A 14,661-nucleotide genomic window follows, 5' to 3' on the forward strand; every position below is an offset into this window, starting at 1 on the left:
TGACAAAACAGAATATTTAACCAGTTTATTTTCTGATTTTCAGTGTTACTGCAATAATTTAGTATACCCTTCATAATCTAGACTGTGAAAATAATTCGCATAGTATTTTAACATTTAATTGTTTAGTGATGTAAGACAAAACATTTAATTAAACAGCAGTAAGTGAAATTACTCACAGGGCTTTTCTGCAGCACCTCAGAGCTGGAATGAGTTTCTTGTAGTTTGAAGGTGACGTGAACCTCTTTGGACTGAACTCATCCAGCACTTTCTCTGACATCAGCAGTATGTAGGTCAACACTGTGCACATTGAAGATGAGAGTTTTCTTCCTGGATGTTCATCTGAACTGAGGTAACTTTGGATTTCCTCATATAATGAATTATCTTTCAGCTCAAGTAAGCAGTAGAATAGGTTGACTGTAGTTTCATCTGAGATGTCCTGTTTCAGTAATTCTTTAATGTGTTCAGTTGTTTGTGTGATGCTCTCTGTGGTGTCTTTAGTGTGTGTGATCAGGCCTTTGAGTAAGTTCTGACTGGATTCCAGTGAAATGCCCATCAGAAACCGCAGGAACAGGTCCAGGTGTCCTCTCTTAGTCTGCATTGCTTTATCAGTGGCCCTCTTTGTTAAGTCATGAAATTGGAAATTTCTTGAGAAGAACGGAAGCTTTTGCCAGGCTGTATTTTGTGAATCTTCAAAGAAAAACTGAAGCTCTTGTCTGTTCTTGTTCAGGTAGCAGATAAACACATGCACTGCAGCGAGGAACTCTTGAACACTCAGATGCACAAAGCTAAAGGCATTTGTCTTATAAAGTCCAGCTTCCATCCTAAAGATCTCAGCGATCATTCCTGTGAACTCAGTATCTTTACTCACATCAATACCACATTCTTTTAGATCTTTCTCGTAGAACACAATGTTTTCCTTCTTCAGCTGTTCAAATGCTAGCTTAGCTAACTTCAAAATCAGCTCTCTGTTTAATTTTAAGTGCTCTGAATGTTTTCTTTCTTGTTCATCATACTTCTGATTCTTCATGTTCATCTGTATCCGCAGGAAGTGAATGTACATTTCAGTGAGTGTTATGCTTATGTTTTCTGCATTGTTCTTGATGAGAATATCCTGAAGTACTGTGGCTGTGATCCAGCAGAAGACAGGAATGTGGCACATGATGTAGAGACTACGAGACGTCTTAATGTGTGAGATGATTTTGGAGGCTTGAGTCTCATCTGTGATTCTCTTTCTGAAGTACTGCTCCTTCTGTTGGTCATTGAATCCTCGCACCTCTGTGAACAAACCCACATACCGTGGAGGGATCTGATTGGCTGCTGCTGGTCGTGAGGTCACCCAGACAAGAGCTGATGGAAGCAGCTTCCTTTTGACCAGACTTGTAAACAGCAAATCTACAGATGCTCTTTCCTCAACAGTGTCCAGCGTGTCGCTTTTAAAGTTCAACGGCAGTCGACTCTCATCAAGTCCATCAAATATAAACGTTAGTTTACATTCCTTATATAACTTTGATTTCTCCAGGTCCTTCAATTCAGAATAAAATTTCAGCAGAAACTCATGGAGATTGACCTCTCTGTCTTTAATTACGTTGATCTCTCTGAATGGAAGCAGGAACACACAGTCTATATCCTGATTGGTTTTTCCTTCAGCCCAGTCCAGGATGAACTTGTGCACAGAGACAGTTTTTCCGATGCCAGCAACTCCCTTGGTCAGCACAATCCTCTCCTCTTTATTTTTCCTCAGTTCAGTAAATATATCATTGCATTTGAATTGTTTGTCCTGTGTTTTTCTTTTCTTGAAAGCTTCATCAATCTTCATAATCTCATGTTCATGATTGACATCTTCCATCTCTCCCTCTGTAATGAACAGCTCTGTGTAAACAGTCTCGAGATCTGTGTCAATGTCTTTGTTGACCTCAAAAATACACTTTGCGTTCTTCTTCATGTTGGTTTTGTGAATTTGCAAGCATTTCTTCAGCATTAAATCCTCCGTAAAAAAGGCTGATGATAGTGAATAAAAATATGATGAAAAAGCAAAAAACATTTGTCAACATTATAATAAAAACACAATTGAACATAATGCAGACCTGAGGCTTTAGTGAATTTCATTAAGCCTCAAAGAATTTTTCAGATGCTTTAATTTGTAAACTCCAGAAAGCATTAATTTGGAAAATCTTTCCAACAATGAATTTGAATATATAACTATTACCAAACCCCAACAGTATATAAACTAAAACAATACTTTAATAATCTAATGCTAATGTGATTTATAAGGTAAACTTTGTGCAGGATCTAGAATTAAAGGGTTAGTTCACCCAAAAATGAAACTTATATCATTAATTACTCACACTCATGTAGTTTCAAACCATTAAGACCTTGGTTTATCTTGTTCTATTTCTCACAACTTGTGTTTGATGAAATCTGGAGCTGTCTGACCCTGCATAGACAGCAATACAACTGAAATGTTCCCAAGTCCAGAAACATTGCAAGGAGATCTGTAAAATAATCCGATATGCTATTTCCATTCAGATCAAATTACAACAACGTTGGAAACAAGTCCGGCGGTACACAGCTGACACTGAACAGCGTAAATCCAGCAGATATTCTCCAAAATGGTACCAGGGTGATGTGGAAAGACAAATTAGTGTTGAATAAAGTATTTTTTTTCTCTTGTGCACAAAAAACATTCTCGTAGCTTTGCATTATTGCGGATGAACCACTGATGTCACATGGAATAATTCACAGATTTCCTTGCTATGTTTCTGTACTTGGGAACTAGGGATGTAAATTTTAACAGGTTGAATGTTAACCGACTGTTAACAATTTTGACCGATTAATCCAATCAGTTAAACTATTGAAAAAAAAAACATTTATTTATTTTCAGTAATTTATAAAAATATTTAAAAAGTTTTGATGCATGGTTAAAATATGCTCCGCGTAGTATACACAATGTATTTGAATGCCGAATTATTATTTATTATGTACTTCACTCGTGTTCCAATATCAATGCAAAACAAAATGTTTTGCATAACATCACAGCTGTACGGTGATAACCCTTAATGGTACAGATTTTACACTACATATGTAAACTGAGCAGTGTGTTTTTTCATATATTTGACTGACTATTTCATTATGATGATGAACAGTCTTCATTGTCAAGGTAGCAAAGCTTAACTTTGTGCGCGCATGCGGCGCCAGCACAATCACTTGAATTTTTTCCTTCAAACAGTGAAAGCAACTACTCTTTTCCATCATAAACGATGGTAGCAATTAACCGGTTTGCCTTTATTTGTGTATATTTACAATAAAAACTAAAATTTATGGATAAAATTAGCCTAAAGAAAAATGTGATGCCATTTTCTGGTGTCTGGTTTCCCTTCGCACAGCACAAAAATGAATTGAAACTGTTTTTTGTTCATTTTCTTAGTTTATTATTTACATAAAATCTTGTAAAGGCCTATATATATATATATATATATATATATATATATATATATATATATACAGTATTGTTCAAAATAATAGCAGTACAATGTGACTAACCAGAATAATCAAGGTTTTTCGTATATTTTTTTATTGCTACGTGGCAAACAAGTTACCAGTAGGTTCAGTAGATTCTCAGAAAACAAATGAGACCCAGCATTCATGATATGCACGCTCTTAAGGCTGTGCAATTGGGCAATTAGTTGAATTAGTTGAAAGGGGTGCGTTCAAAAAAATAGCAGTGTGGCATTCAATCACTGAGGTCATCAATTTTGTGAAGAAACAGGTGTGAATCAGGTGGCCCCTATTTAAGGATGAAGCCAACACTTGTTGAACATGCATTTGAAAGCTGAGGAAAATGGGTCGTTCAAGACATTGTTCAGAAGAACAGCGTACTTTGATTAAAAAGTTGATTAGAGAGGGGAAAACCTATAAAGAGGTGCAAAAAATGATAGGCTGTTCAGCTAAAATGATCTCCAATGCCTTAAAATGGAGAGCAAAACCAGAGAGACGTGGAAGAAAACGGAAGACAACCATCAAAATGGATAGAAGAATAACCAGAATGGCAAAGGCTCAGCCAATGATCACCTCCAGGATGATCAAAGACAGTCTGGAGTTACCTGTAAGTACTGTGACAGTTAGAAGACGTCTGTGTGAAGCTAATCTATTTTCAAGAATCCCCCGCAAAGTCCCTCTGTTAAAAAAAAGGCATGTGCAGAAGAGGTTACAATTTGCCAAAGAACACATCAACTGGCCTAAAGAGAAATGGAGGAACATTTTGTGGACTGATGAGAGTAAAATTTTTCTTTTTGGGTCCAAGGGCCACCGGCAGTTTGTGAGACGACCCCCAAACTCTGAATTCAAGCCACAGTACACAGTGAAGACAGTGAAGCATGGAGGTGCAAGCATCATGATATGGGCATGTTTCTCCTACTATGGTGTTGGGCCTATTTATCGCATACCAGGGATCATGGATCAGTTTGCATATGTTAAAATACTTGAAGAGGTCATGTTGCCCTATGCTGAAGAGGACATGCCTTTGAAATGGTTGTTTCAACAAGACAATGACCCAAAACACACTAGTAAACGGGCAAAGTCTTGGTTCCAAACCAACAAAATTAATGTTATGGAGTGGCCAGCCCAATCTCCAGACCTTAATCCAATTGAGAACTTGTGGGGTGATATCAAAAATGCTGTTTCTGAAGCAAAACCAAGAAATGTGAATGAATTGTGGAATGTTGTTAAAGAATCATGGAGTGGAATAACAGCTGAGAGGTGCCACAAGTTGGTTGACTCCATGCCACACAGATGTCAAGCAGTTTTAAAAAACTGTGGTCATACAACTAAATATTAGTTAAGTGATTCACAGGATTGCTAAATCCCAGAAAAAAAAAAATGTTTGTACAAAATAGTTTTGAGTTTGTACAGTCAAAGGTAGACACTGCTATTTTTTTGAACACACCCCTTTCAACTAATTGCCCAATTGCACAGCCTTAAGAGCGTGCATATCATGAATGCTGGGTCTTGTTTGTTTTCTGACAATCTACTGAACCTACTGGTAACTTGTTTGCCACGTAGCAATAAAAAATATACTAAAAACCTTGATTATTCTGGTTAGTCACATTGTACTGCTATTATTTTGAACAATACTGTATATATATATATATATATATATGTGTTAGCTTTATTATGTTTTTTGCCACTGGCAGAAGCGCTGCAGGTGCAGGTTTTATTATGAACTATGTATTATCTGTATCCTCATGTTCTGTTGTTTGCTCCTTTTTGCCATGTAAAATGAATTCCCGGGAAACAAATGTAAGTATTTTTAATGGATCACAGACACTTATCCTTTCTAATTTAATTACATTTTAATTTAAAATAATTGTGTCAGTTAAAGAGCGTTGGTTGTCGGTTAGGCAAAATAACTGAAATGAACATCCCTATTGGGAACATTTCAGTTGTTTTGCTTTGTGTACTGAATATGAACAAAGTTCTTACAGGTTTGAAACAAAATAAGGGTGAGTAATTAATGACAAAATTCTTGCAATTGAACTAACCCTTTAAACCAACACATGTTTTTACTGTTGCAGCATTTATTTCTGCATTTTTTTCAGTTTTCAGATCAAATCCAGTCTGAGTTGATGATTTTGACTTGAAAAGAGAAAAAGAGAAATAATTTTTTTTTTCTTTTTTTACATTACAGGTTTGATATTACAATATTATTTCTTTATTACCTTCCTTGTGTTTGTTCTCTAACTGTTCAGCAAGATTGTTCTGGTTAATCTTTTTCAGGATATGAAGTGTTATCTTTACAGCTCTTTCTGGTCCAAAACGATCCAGCATCTGATTCACTGTGTCTGTTGCCTCAGCCTTCTCCAATACAGAAGCAGGAATAGGTCCATCTTCTCTTAAGAAGCTCTTAAATCTCTTGAAATTGTTTTTTTCCAGGTCATCCAGTGTGTCATAAAGCATTCGTTTAATGGAAGCCATCTTTCTTCACTGACAGCTGTTAGATATGAAGAAAATGCTTTACAATACAGTAGGTCCACTCTTACTTTTTAACATAAGTTTCATAAAATTATTATTATTATAATTTTTTTAGTTTCAGTTTATTTGTCAGGGACAATGTACAAAATACATTAATCTTATGAAGAGATGTTTTGTACCAGAGTTAGCAAATGCTAATTTCCATCTGCAGTCCCGGGCAGGTGCACACAATATTAAAACATTACATTACAAATAACTGTCAGTAGAACTAACAAAAACATGCTATATTAGTTAAACAATGAATATTTAAAACTAATCAGATAGTCTAATGACAAGCTAAACAAAAAAGAAGAAAACCTATCACAACCTAAAATATATACAACATAGTCAAAAATATTTACCTCAATGTTACATTTGTAAACTTGAAGTCTGCTAATGCTGACACAACTGGTTATCGAGGATGTATTTCTTTAAGTTTCGAGATAAATTACTCAGATCTACAGACAAGATTGTCTGGGAGTTGATTCCATTGTTTAATGGTTTTAAATGAGAAGGCTGTCTGTGCGAAGGCAGAAGATCTCTTCGGGATAGCACAATTTCTGTGAGCAGTGGAGCGGGATGTTCGGTTCGTTTGTTCAGAATAAAGTTGTACAGTTTTTTTCATTGATGGTGGAGCAATATTATTAACAATTTTGAAAACGTTTCTTAAATTTGTATATTGAATTAGAGAGTCAAAACTTAATATTTTATATTTACTAAGAATATTACAGTGAACACCAATTATAAACACCAACCTCAGGAGATCATTATTAGTTTGAGTATTATTTCCTCCAAACCATATGGAATTTCACTATTTGAATGATTATTAATTTACTTCTGTTAAATCCTTAAAACAGAGATATTATTAATTTGACCATAACATCTAAACATAAGAAGTAGTAGTTTTAATTTTATATTTATAGCACCTTTCCATAGCTCAAGGTCACTTTACATTTAAACTTACAGGGAAAAAACATGACAGACATTAGAATACAATATGCATCTAGAAGGCTATATTTGTATTTCTACAAGGATGTCCTGCATAAAAAGCCAGAAATAATGTGGCTCTCTGGATTATTGATGATACCTAGAATGTACCTTATGCTGTTGCCTAAATTTAAGTCTGACCATATGATATAAATATTTATAATAAAAAAGGGGGGGGGGGGGGTTTCTGCTTTACACTGATTTTCAGCTGTTTAAAGAGCACCCTTTGCTACTCCTATTTCCGACTGCGGGCGATCCCGCCCCACTCCACACACTAAGAAGGTATTTTTTTTAAAGCTATCAAGATATGGGACTGCTTGCTTGTGAGGTTTATATATTGTCCAAAATAATGTGCTAGTCCTGCCGTGCATCGAAGGGATTAATGCGTTTTCCGGCTCAACTGCGAGCCTCTGCTGACTGAGCGCTCACCTGATCAACCGTCGCCGTCATCGACGATCGATCTCCGTCGTACAGGGTTTATAGTACGGGTGTTCGAATCCCCGAAAATGCTGAAAATTAATGCAGTGTTTTCAGGGTTAATTGTATAAGCAATTGGATTTAATAATTGCCTGGAAATGCACACATTTGAGCTAATATTTGCTCTTATGGGTAACTATGGTTCAGTTTATACGCAGCTCCCTCGAGTCTGCACCTGTGGCTGTGGAGTGCTCTATTAACGCAATAAATAAATAAATAAATAAATAAATATTCCCTGCTCAATTAAACTACATTCTAAGACTGAAATCAAATGAAAAAAAAATCATATGCAGGGTTCCACAGCATCAGGGTAGGTATTATTGGCATTTTATAATCACACACGGTGTTGAATGCTACAGTCGTGCCAGATCATGTCACTGGACTGGACTCTCTCAAACATCATCTTCACAACAGCGGAACAATGTAAAAAAGAATTAAATTGTGGCTAGTCCGCGAAATGCAGTGGAATCGTCAGTCATCAATCAGGGAAATGTGCAAGTCTGTAAATTAAATCCCGAATGGATTAACCATCTTTTATGCTACAAAATCACATATCGAAGGATGTATGAACATGATGTGTCATTCTCCCACAAACATTAATCGTTATTGGGACAAAATCTAAGGACATCATTATTGTAAGGACGTTCATACAAACCAAATGCGTCGCCTGTTGGAAATTTGATGATTTGTCTAGAACAATGGAATTGCTAATGCACCTTAAGATTCCAAACGTTTTAAAAGTAAGGGTGTCCGTGGGGTATCTGTGCATGTGCTTAACTAAGGTAAGGTAAGTAAAAAAAAAAAAAAAGAAGTACTGGAAAATTAAATGTCTTAAGAAAGTGCTTGGATTTACTCAAGGTGCGTAAGAACCCTGGTGTACCTTCTCAGAACAACAGAGGGCGACAAAGACTGACCATCCTCCGAAACCATCGGGAATCATTAGTGAGAATTACTGGCTGCATCTGATCTTGAGCAGCTGACTCGATGAGCATCAGGCATGTTCGACTCATCAGCACCGTGCAAACCAATCGCAAATCTGACTGAAGCAGTGAATACTGGGTAGAATATTGTCCGACTAAGACTGCACCGATGCACATGACTGTCACGTGTGCCATCAAGTATCGCGAGAGTGTTCGAGAGCAGCCGGCTGATTCAGCCTGCAGTTTCCCCAGAGTGACAGCTGGAGCGCTGATGACAACACAGCTGTTCACGATTGGCCAGACTCACCTCATGACTACAATCACGTGTGTTTCGGGGTTTATTCAACATTTCAGTTCCAAAAATGGCCACAAATCTGCGTTTAGAACGGTAAAGCTTTTAATGTAGTCAGGCATTGTATTGAGTCATGTCATTATCCTACACCGATCAAAGCGGATATACCCCTCTGTATTAGCATTAGAGGTGGGCATAGATTAATTTTTTTAATCTAGATTAATCTCACTGTGATCTTGAAATTAATCTAGATTAAAATGGCTCATTCGAATTCTGCCGAAGACATTCAGAATATGTTACCCAAATAAAATTGTCAAACAGTAAGTCCTTGAGAAGGGGTTTATCAAGCTAGGTGCAGTAGAAAAGGGGCTCATCTCCTGTTTCCAAAATGCATCACAAAGCGCTTGAAAAAGCTGTAAACTAATTCCACATGTGAAAAAGATAAGCTTTCGTGACGATGTGCAGCAGTGGCCCGTCAGCTGTCCTGAGCATCTTTTTAGGCTGGCCTCAGCCAGTTGGTTATATAAAATATCAAGGTGAAAGTCATCATAGCTTACTTAGTCTAGACCCAGCTCCCAACCCAACTTTGACAATAGATTAACGGCGATATTTTTTTTTATCGCCTGACAAGAGTCTCGCGTTAACACAGCACGTTAACGCTGATAACGGCCCACCACTAATTAGCATTAAAAAAATATAAAAAAATACAAATAAAATCATGTGAACTTATTATTGAAATATATGGCACCGTATTAAGCAGTGTAGAGTATCTGTGCTCACGAAATGTTCAGAAACGCCTGCGTATTTGACAATTCTGCATTTTATTTACTTCATAGTGATAAGTATGTGATATAGACATGTCTGTTTCTCCAAATGAACCGATTTTGGACAGGCTTCTGAAGCAGAGTAATGGTCTTTAGCTGATCTACAGCTAAATATAGGAGCGTTTGTTATAACCGTTGGATATTTCTTACTACATACATTTAATAAATAATAATAAAATACGACACTGACCGCAAGGGAAAGAGGAGAATGAGGAGAAGGATGAGAAGAATGAGGAGGATGAGAAGGAGATAGAGAAGGAGATGAAGAATAAAGAGGAGGATGAGAAGGAGGAAATTAAGAATGAGGAGGATAATAAGAATAAGGAAGAGGTTGAGAAGATGGAAAAGGAGGAGGATAATAAGGATGAGGAGGAGGATGAGAAGAAAGAAATGGGGAAGGAGAAGAATGAGAGAAAACCCTCGCTGCTATGTAAAAAAAAGGGGGGGGGGGGGCTGCTGTTTTGTTAATGGAGATGGAGAAGTCAAAGTTAAATGAGAAGGAGAAAAAAAAAATATTATAAAGGAAAAGGGGCTGCTGTTTTCTCTCGCGGGAGATCACCCCTTGCTGCGATACCTGAGGGGGCCGCTGTAATCCCTCAAGCGAGGGTCGAAATCCACCTCAGAAGAAAGGGACCTGATGTTCTCTTCAGCTGGAGAGAGCACCCTTTGCTGCTATGGCTGCAGGGGACTGCTGTTCATCCTTCAGCAGAGGATGAACACCCCTGCTACTTAAATGGAGATGAAGAAGGCAAACTTGAATGAGAAGGAGATGAGAAAAAAAAATTATAAAGGAAAAGGGGCTGCTGTTTTCTCTCATGGGAGATCACCCCTTGCTGCAATACCTGAGGGGGCCGCTGTTATTAGTTTTTAGTTACAGAAATGGTATAAAGTAATCAAAGATAAACCGCAATTTTGATTTCAATTAATATAAAGACTGTCACTTTAAAAGAACGCACTGATCCAGTGTTCGTATTCGTATTGAATAAAATGGTTTGTCCACAGATTTTTTTTTCTTTTCTTTTTCTCATTGCTGTTGTTGTAATGTCTGGGAACCCAAAATGCTAAACCATCAACAGAAACATATATTAGCTGGACCCTGTTTGTTTTAAGTGTTATTTATAGTAAACTATATTACAGATACTTTGTCAGATTGCCATGTGTGGAGAACCAAACGCACGGGCGTAATTTCCTATGGGGACAGTCCCCCCCACTTTTCAAAATCCCGTTCGTGTCCCCCCCACTTTCAAATTAGTTTGTTATGATTTTTTTTTAACCGCGCGCCGTCATCGTCACGGAGGAGCAGGACGGAGCAGAACCTGCCTGTCTGTGTCGATGCGCGCGTCCGCGTACAGGCAGGGACGTCTCGTGCACACTCTAAATAGTGTAAGCACTCTGAAAGTTCTACTGAGCAGCCGGTATCACAGTCAGTCATGAAACGCCAGCAACAGATGACTTTAATGTCTTCATGGATGAAAAAAGAAAGGAGATGTGAGTTGGTTGATTCAGTAAATTAGCTCAGGTCAGGGTAATCAAAATGTCTGTCTACTTATTTTTTTTTTACAGTCTATGGTCTACACCTGCTGATGAGCTAACGTTAACATACACTGTTGCTAGGTAACTTCAGACCGTTAGCTAGCTAACCTAAACATGTAATGTTGCCTAGAACATTCTGGCTGTGTCCAAATTCAGGGTCTGCATCCTCCTTAGGATCCTTCCTACCGGGTTGAAGGAGGATGGGTCCTCCGACAACCGCAAAAACCGGAAGTCGGTGTTTGTGAATTTGGACAGCCTACCCTTCTTTCAGTTCCCTCCCTTACCCGTTACTCATATCCTGTCGCTTAGCAACCGTGACAGCGCTAAGCAAGACGCGAGTGAAGAGCTCATCGTTCTCTCCCCGGAGCTTTATAAACACTTCTGTCTGCTCTTTCGTCCTTAGAAGCGTTAAAAACAGCTTCAATCACTAACAAATAAGCTGTGTGTAAGGGGATATTCACACAGGCAGTAAGGAAGAAGCTAGTTTACGAAAGTAAACTTTTTTTTTGTTTTTTTACATATACACGTACAAATGTAAAAAAAAATGCTTAACGCTAAAACAAAATGCCTAATTAGAAAACCACTGAAAATATATATTTTTGAAAAGCCAGTTTTTAAAAAACGTCGAAAATAATACTCCTCCCCCACTCCGCTACCGCTCGCTTCGTCCTGCCGAAAAGAATTATGGGAAAAGGAGGACGCATTTGTGGGCCGCATTTGAAGGATCCTACGAATTTGGATAGCCTTCGTCGCGGCGCTGTGACGTAACATCCTTCAAATGAGTCCTCCGAAGGATGTAGACCCTGAATTTGGACACAGCTTCTGTGTCCACTTTAAACAGCAGCGTTTTCTTTCAGCAATGTATGACAAGCAGACTCTGGCTGCTGTTATAGGCTACTCAACTCATTATACTCAGATGCAGAAACAAAATAAGTCTTAATAATAAATGTTTTTCTAAACTTGAGCTGTTGTTGTTCACTTATAATATTTGTTCATTTAAAATGTTAGTTAATTGTAAATGTGAATGATGTGAAGTTAATTTGTAAAAATTTAGTTACTTGTTCAAAGAAAAGGCTTGATGTCGAGCCAGCCTGAGTTAGCCTATATTTAATATAGTGTTATGGTTATGTGGTGAGCCTGAGTATAGTTTTACATATCAGCCCAGTCTAGTCCGTAAAGTTATTGATACGCAGTAGGGTTTTTTTACACATTAATCTGAAAATGAATGTGGCACACCCAGTTTTTAAAATGTACATCCAGAGACTCTTTTCTGGCTATGTGGACTCAGTATGATCATAACTCAGTTGTTTTCATATCAGAGCACAGATGAGGTGGAGCTGCTTCAGAACAGAGAGGGAGAGATAGGGAAAAACAGTAGCAGCACAACGTTACAGGTAGGTTATGTGCTGTATGAAAGGCCTGGTGATTTTGATTTGTTGGTGATAAAAGGGCAGAAGAGTACATGATAAATAGTGAATACAGTTTGAATATTATCAAATTAAATGTTCTTCTTGTAGGAGCCAAATTGCATGTTGTTATTTGTTTAGAATATTTTTTTAACATGGTCACATCATCACATGGGTGTGGTTTCATATTATTTACCTGCTCACTTGTGTGGTGGGAGAGAAACAGAATCAGGCCCTGATATTTTTCTGTTAACTGTTATAATATAGTTTCAGTTGTGATTAACTTTTGTTTATATTTTTATGCCATGCTTTCATATCAGAGAACAGATGAGGTGAAGCTGCTTAAAGACAGGGAGGGTGAGACAGGGAGAAGTAGCTCAGAGTTGCAGGCATGTGCTGTGTAAAGGGTCAGGTTATTAATTATAATTATCTCATGTCAGAAACAGGCTAGCACATTTTCATATTTCATAGGTGAGACAGGGAAAATTTTTAGTGAACGTTTTTGACTCTCAAGTCTTTGGTATTCAACAATAAATAAAGTATCTTTTTCTTCTACATAGTAGCCTATTATTCTTTTGGGAGAATTCATCATTATAAACAACTTAATCATTTCCTGGATTTTGTATCACCATAGTCCCTAACTGTATGGAAATGGAGGAAATGGGATTCAAATCGAAAAAAAAAAATTCCCCACTTCTCAAACCAAATTTACACCCTAGACCAAACGGTTTGTTTTTTTCAATAAACAGTCCCATCCACAGTAAATATATTGTAAATGTAATTCTGAGCAACCTGCTCCCTTACTGGTGAACATTGCTGGGATTTTGTAGCAATTTGCTGTGTACGTTCGCCCTCTGCTCCTCCTTTGCATTTACGTTCCATTTTTTGCATGGATAAAGCCAATTAGGCAGTGCTTCGCTGATGTTGGTCTCATGTGGTGTTGTCATTTCACTCCGCGATTACCTGATTCGTGAATTCATAAGTCCGTCAATTAATTAGCAGTTGCATTACAGCCTATTGCACGTCAGGCCGATCGACTGCACAGCCAAAGCTGGCAGGCCAGAATGACACCATCAGGACAACAGGAAATGCCCCGGTGCCCCCAATGGCCAGTCCGCCCCTGTATATATAAATATATGCAAATAGTTTACAATTATTGCTTCCCAACTAGATTTAAATCTAGCTTTACACCTTCAACATTCTATTTTTTTATAATGTAATTTATAAAAAATAAATTGGTCCCCCCAATGTTCAAAACATAGTTACATTCTTGCTGTAATGTACAGCTTTAGTTTTATAGTCTTCATCTGTCAGTTGAAATGGCTTTCAAGCATAAGAAATGAATGAAACTAAGCATGTTTGCTCAAAATGATGACTTCTCCAAATGTTAAAACAAGGTTCATGTAGGTTCTTGAGTTTTAATGTAGTGTTTTCAAGGTCTGGATAAAGTCAAGTCTAGTTGCTCTTTGGTGGGCTGCCAGGGCCAGCAAGGCCTTCTTTGCTGGCCTAAACATTATCAGAATCATTGACTAACACCCTTATATATTTTTACATTAATGTATATTAAATTAATACCAATAGTTTATTCTATTAATTTAATAGATTTTCTCTTAGTTGTACTGCTTTCAGTAGTGTATGTTTATTTTAGGGCTTTTATCCAATCATATTTCAGCAATCACGTGTTACCAGGGTAAAATAAATCTGCCTTGAAGTCTTCAGAATCACATTGTGAGCGGTATGGTCCCACATATGGGATTCTTATGTCCGTGCCCTTGGGAGTATGGTCCCATATATGGGATTCTTATGTCCGTGCCCTTGGGAGTATGGTCCCATATATGGGATTTAGAACATTCGCTGATGTTATGAAGGAGAGTGGAACGATGGGAAATTTCGTTTTCATCATCCAGAGATTTCTGAATCATGTTCACGAATGTAACCGTTAGGTGCATATGGAAGATTGGAGTTGATTGTAAACTTCCTAGAATTAGCAGAAGTCTGCCTGGGGAAAAACAGGCTTTACATACTGTAGACTTTACACATATAAGATCCACTAAGGCCTCTACATATATAACCTAGCCCTCTACCGGTTCCCGCAGACTCACAAAGTGAGGGCCTGGCACATCTGGCTCCTGAGGGGATGGAGGAGCTCAGCAGGATCTATTGTATGGATTCTCTGGAGCAGTTTAAGCAGTGCTTCTACCCATATGAGGTAAAAA

The 14,661-nt window shown here is 37.7% G+C and overlaps 1 protein-coding gene across 1 annotated transcript in view; it reads right to left on the reverse strand.

The window, feature by feature from the left end:
- Positions 1–2,106, reverse strand: part of LOC127981281 (NACHT, LRR and PYD domains-containing protein 12-like) — a 41,480-nt gene extending 39,374 nt beyond the window's left edge. Inside the window, exons 1-2 of the mRNA XM_052585491.1 lie at positions 2,085–2,106; positions 177–1,998 (exon numbers count right to left, since the gene is read on the reverse strand). Of these exons, the coding sequence (XP_052441451.1) occupies positions 177–1,998; positions 2,085–2,106 (1,844 nt within the window). The remainder of the gene's footprint in view (positions 1–176; positions 1,999–2,084) is intronic.
- Between the last annotated feature and the right edge of the window lie 12,555 nt (positions 2,107–14,661).

This window comes from Carassius gibelio, chromosome A4, assembly GCF_023724105.1.
Source record: "Carassius gibelio isolate Cgi1373 ecotype wild population from Czech Republic chromosome A4, carGib1.2-hapl.c, whole genome shotgun sequence".
Lineage (NCBI taxonomy): Eukaryota > Metazoa > Chordata > Actinopteri > Cypriniformes > Cyprinidae > Carassius > Carassius gibelio.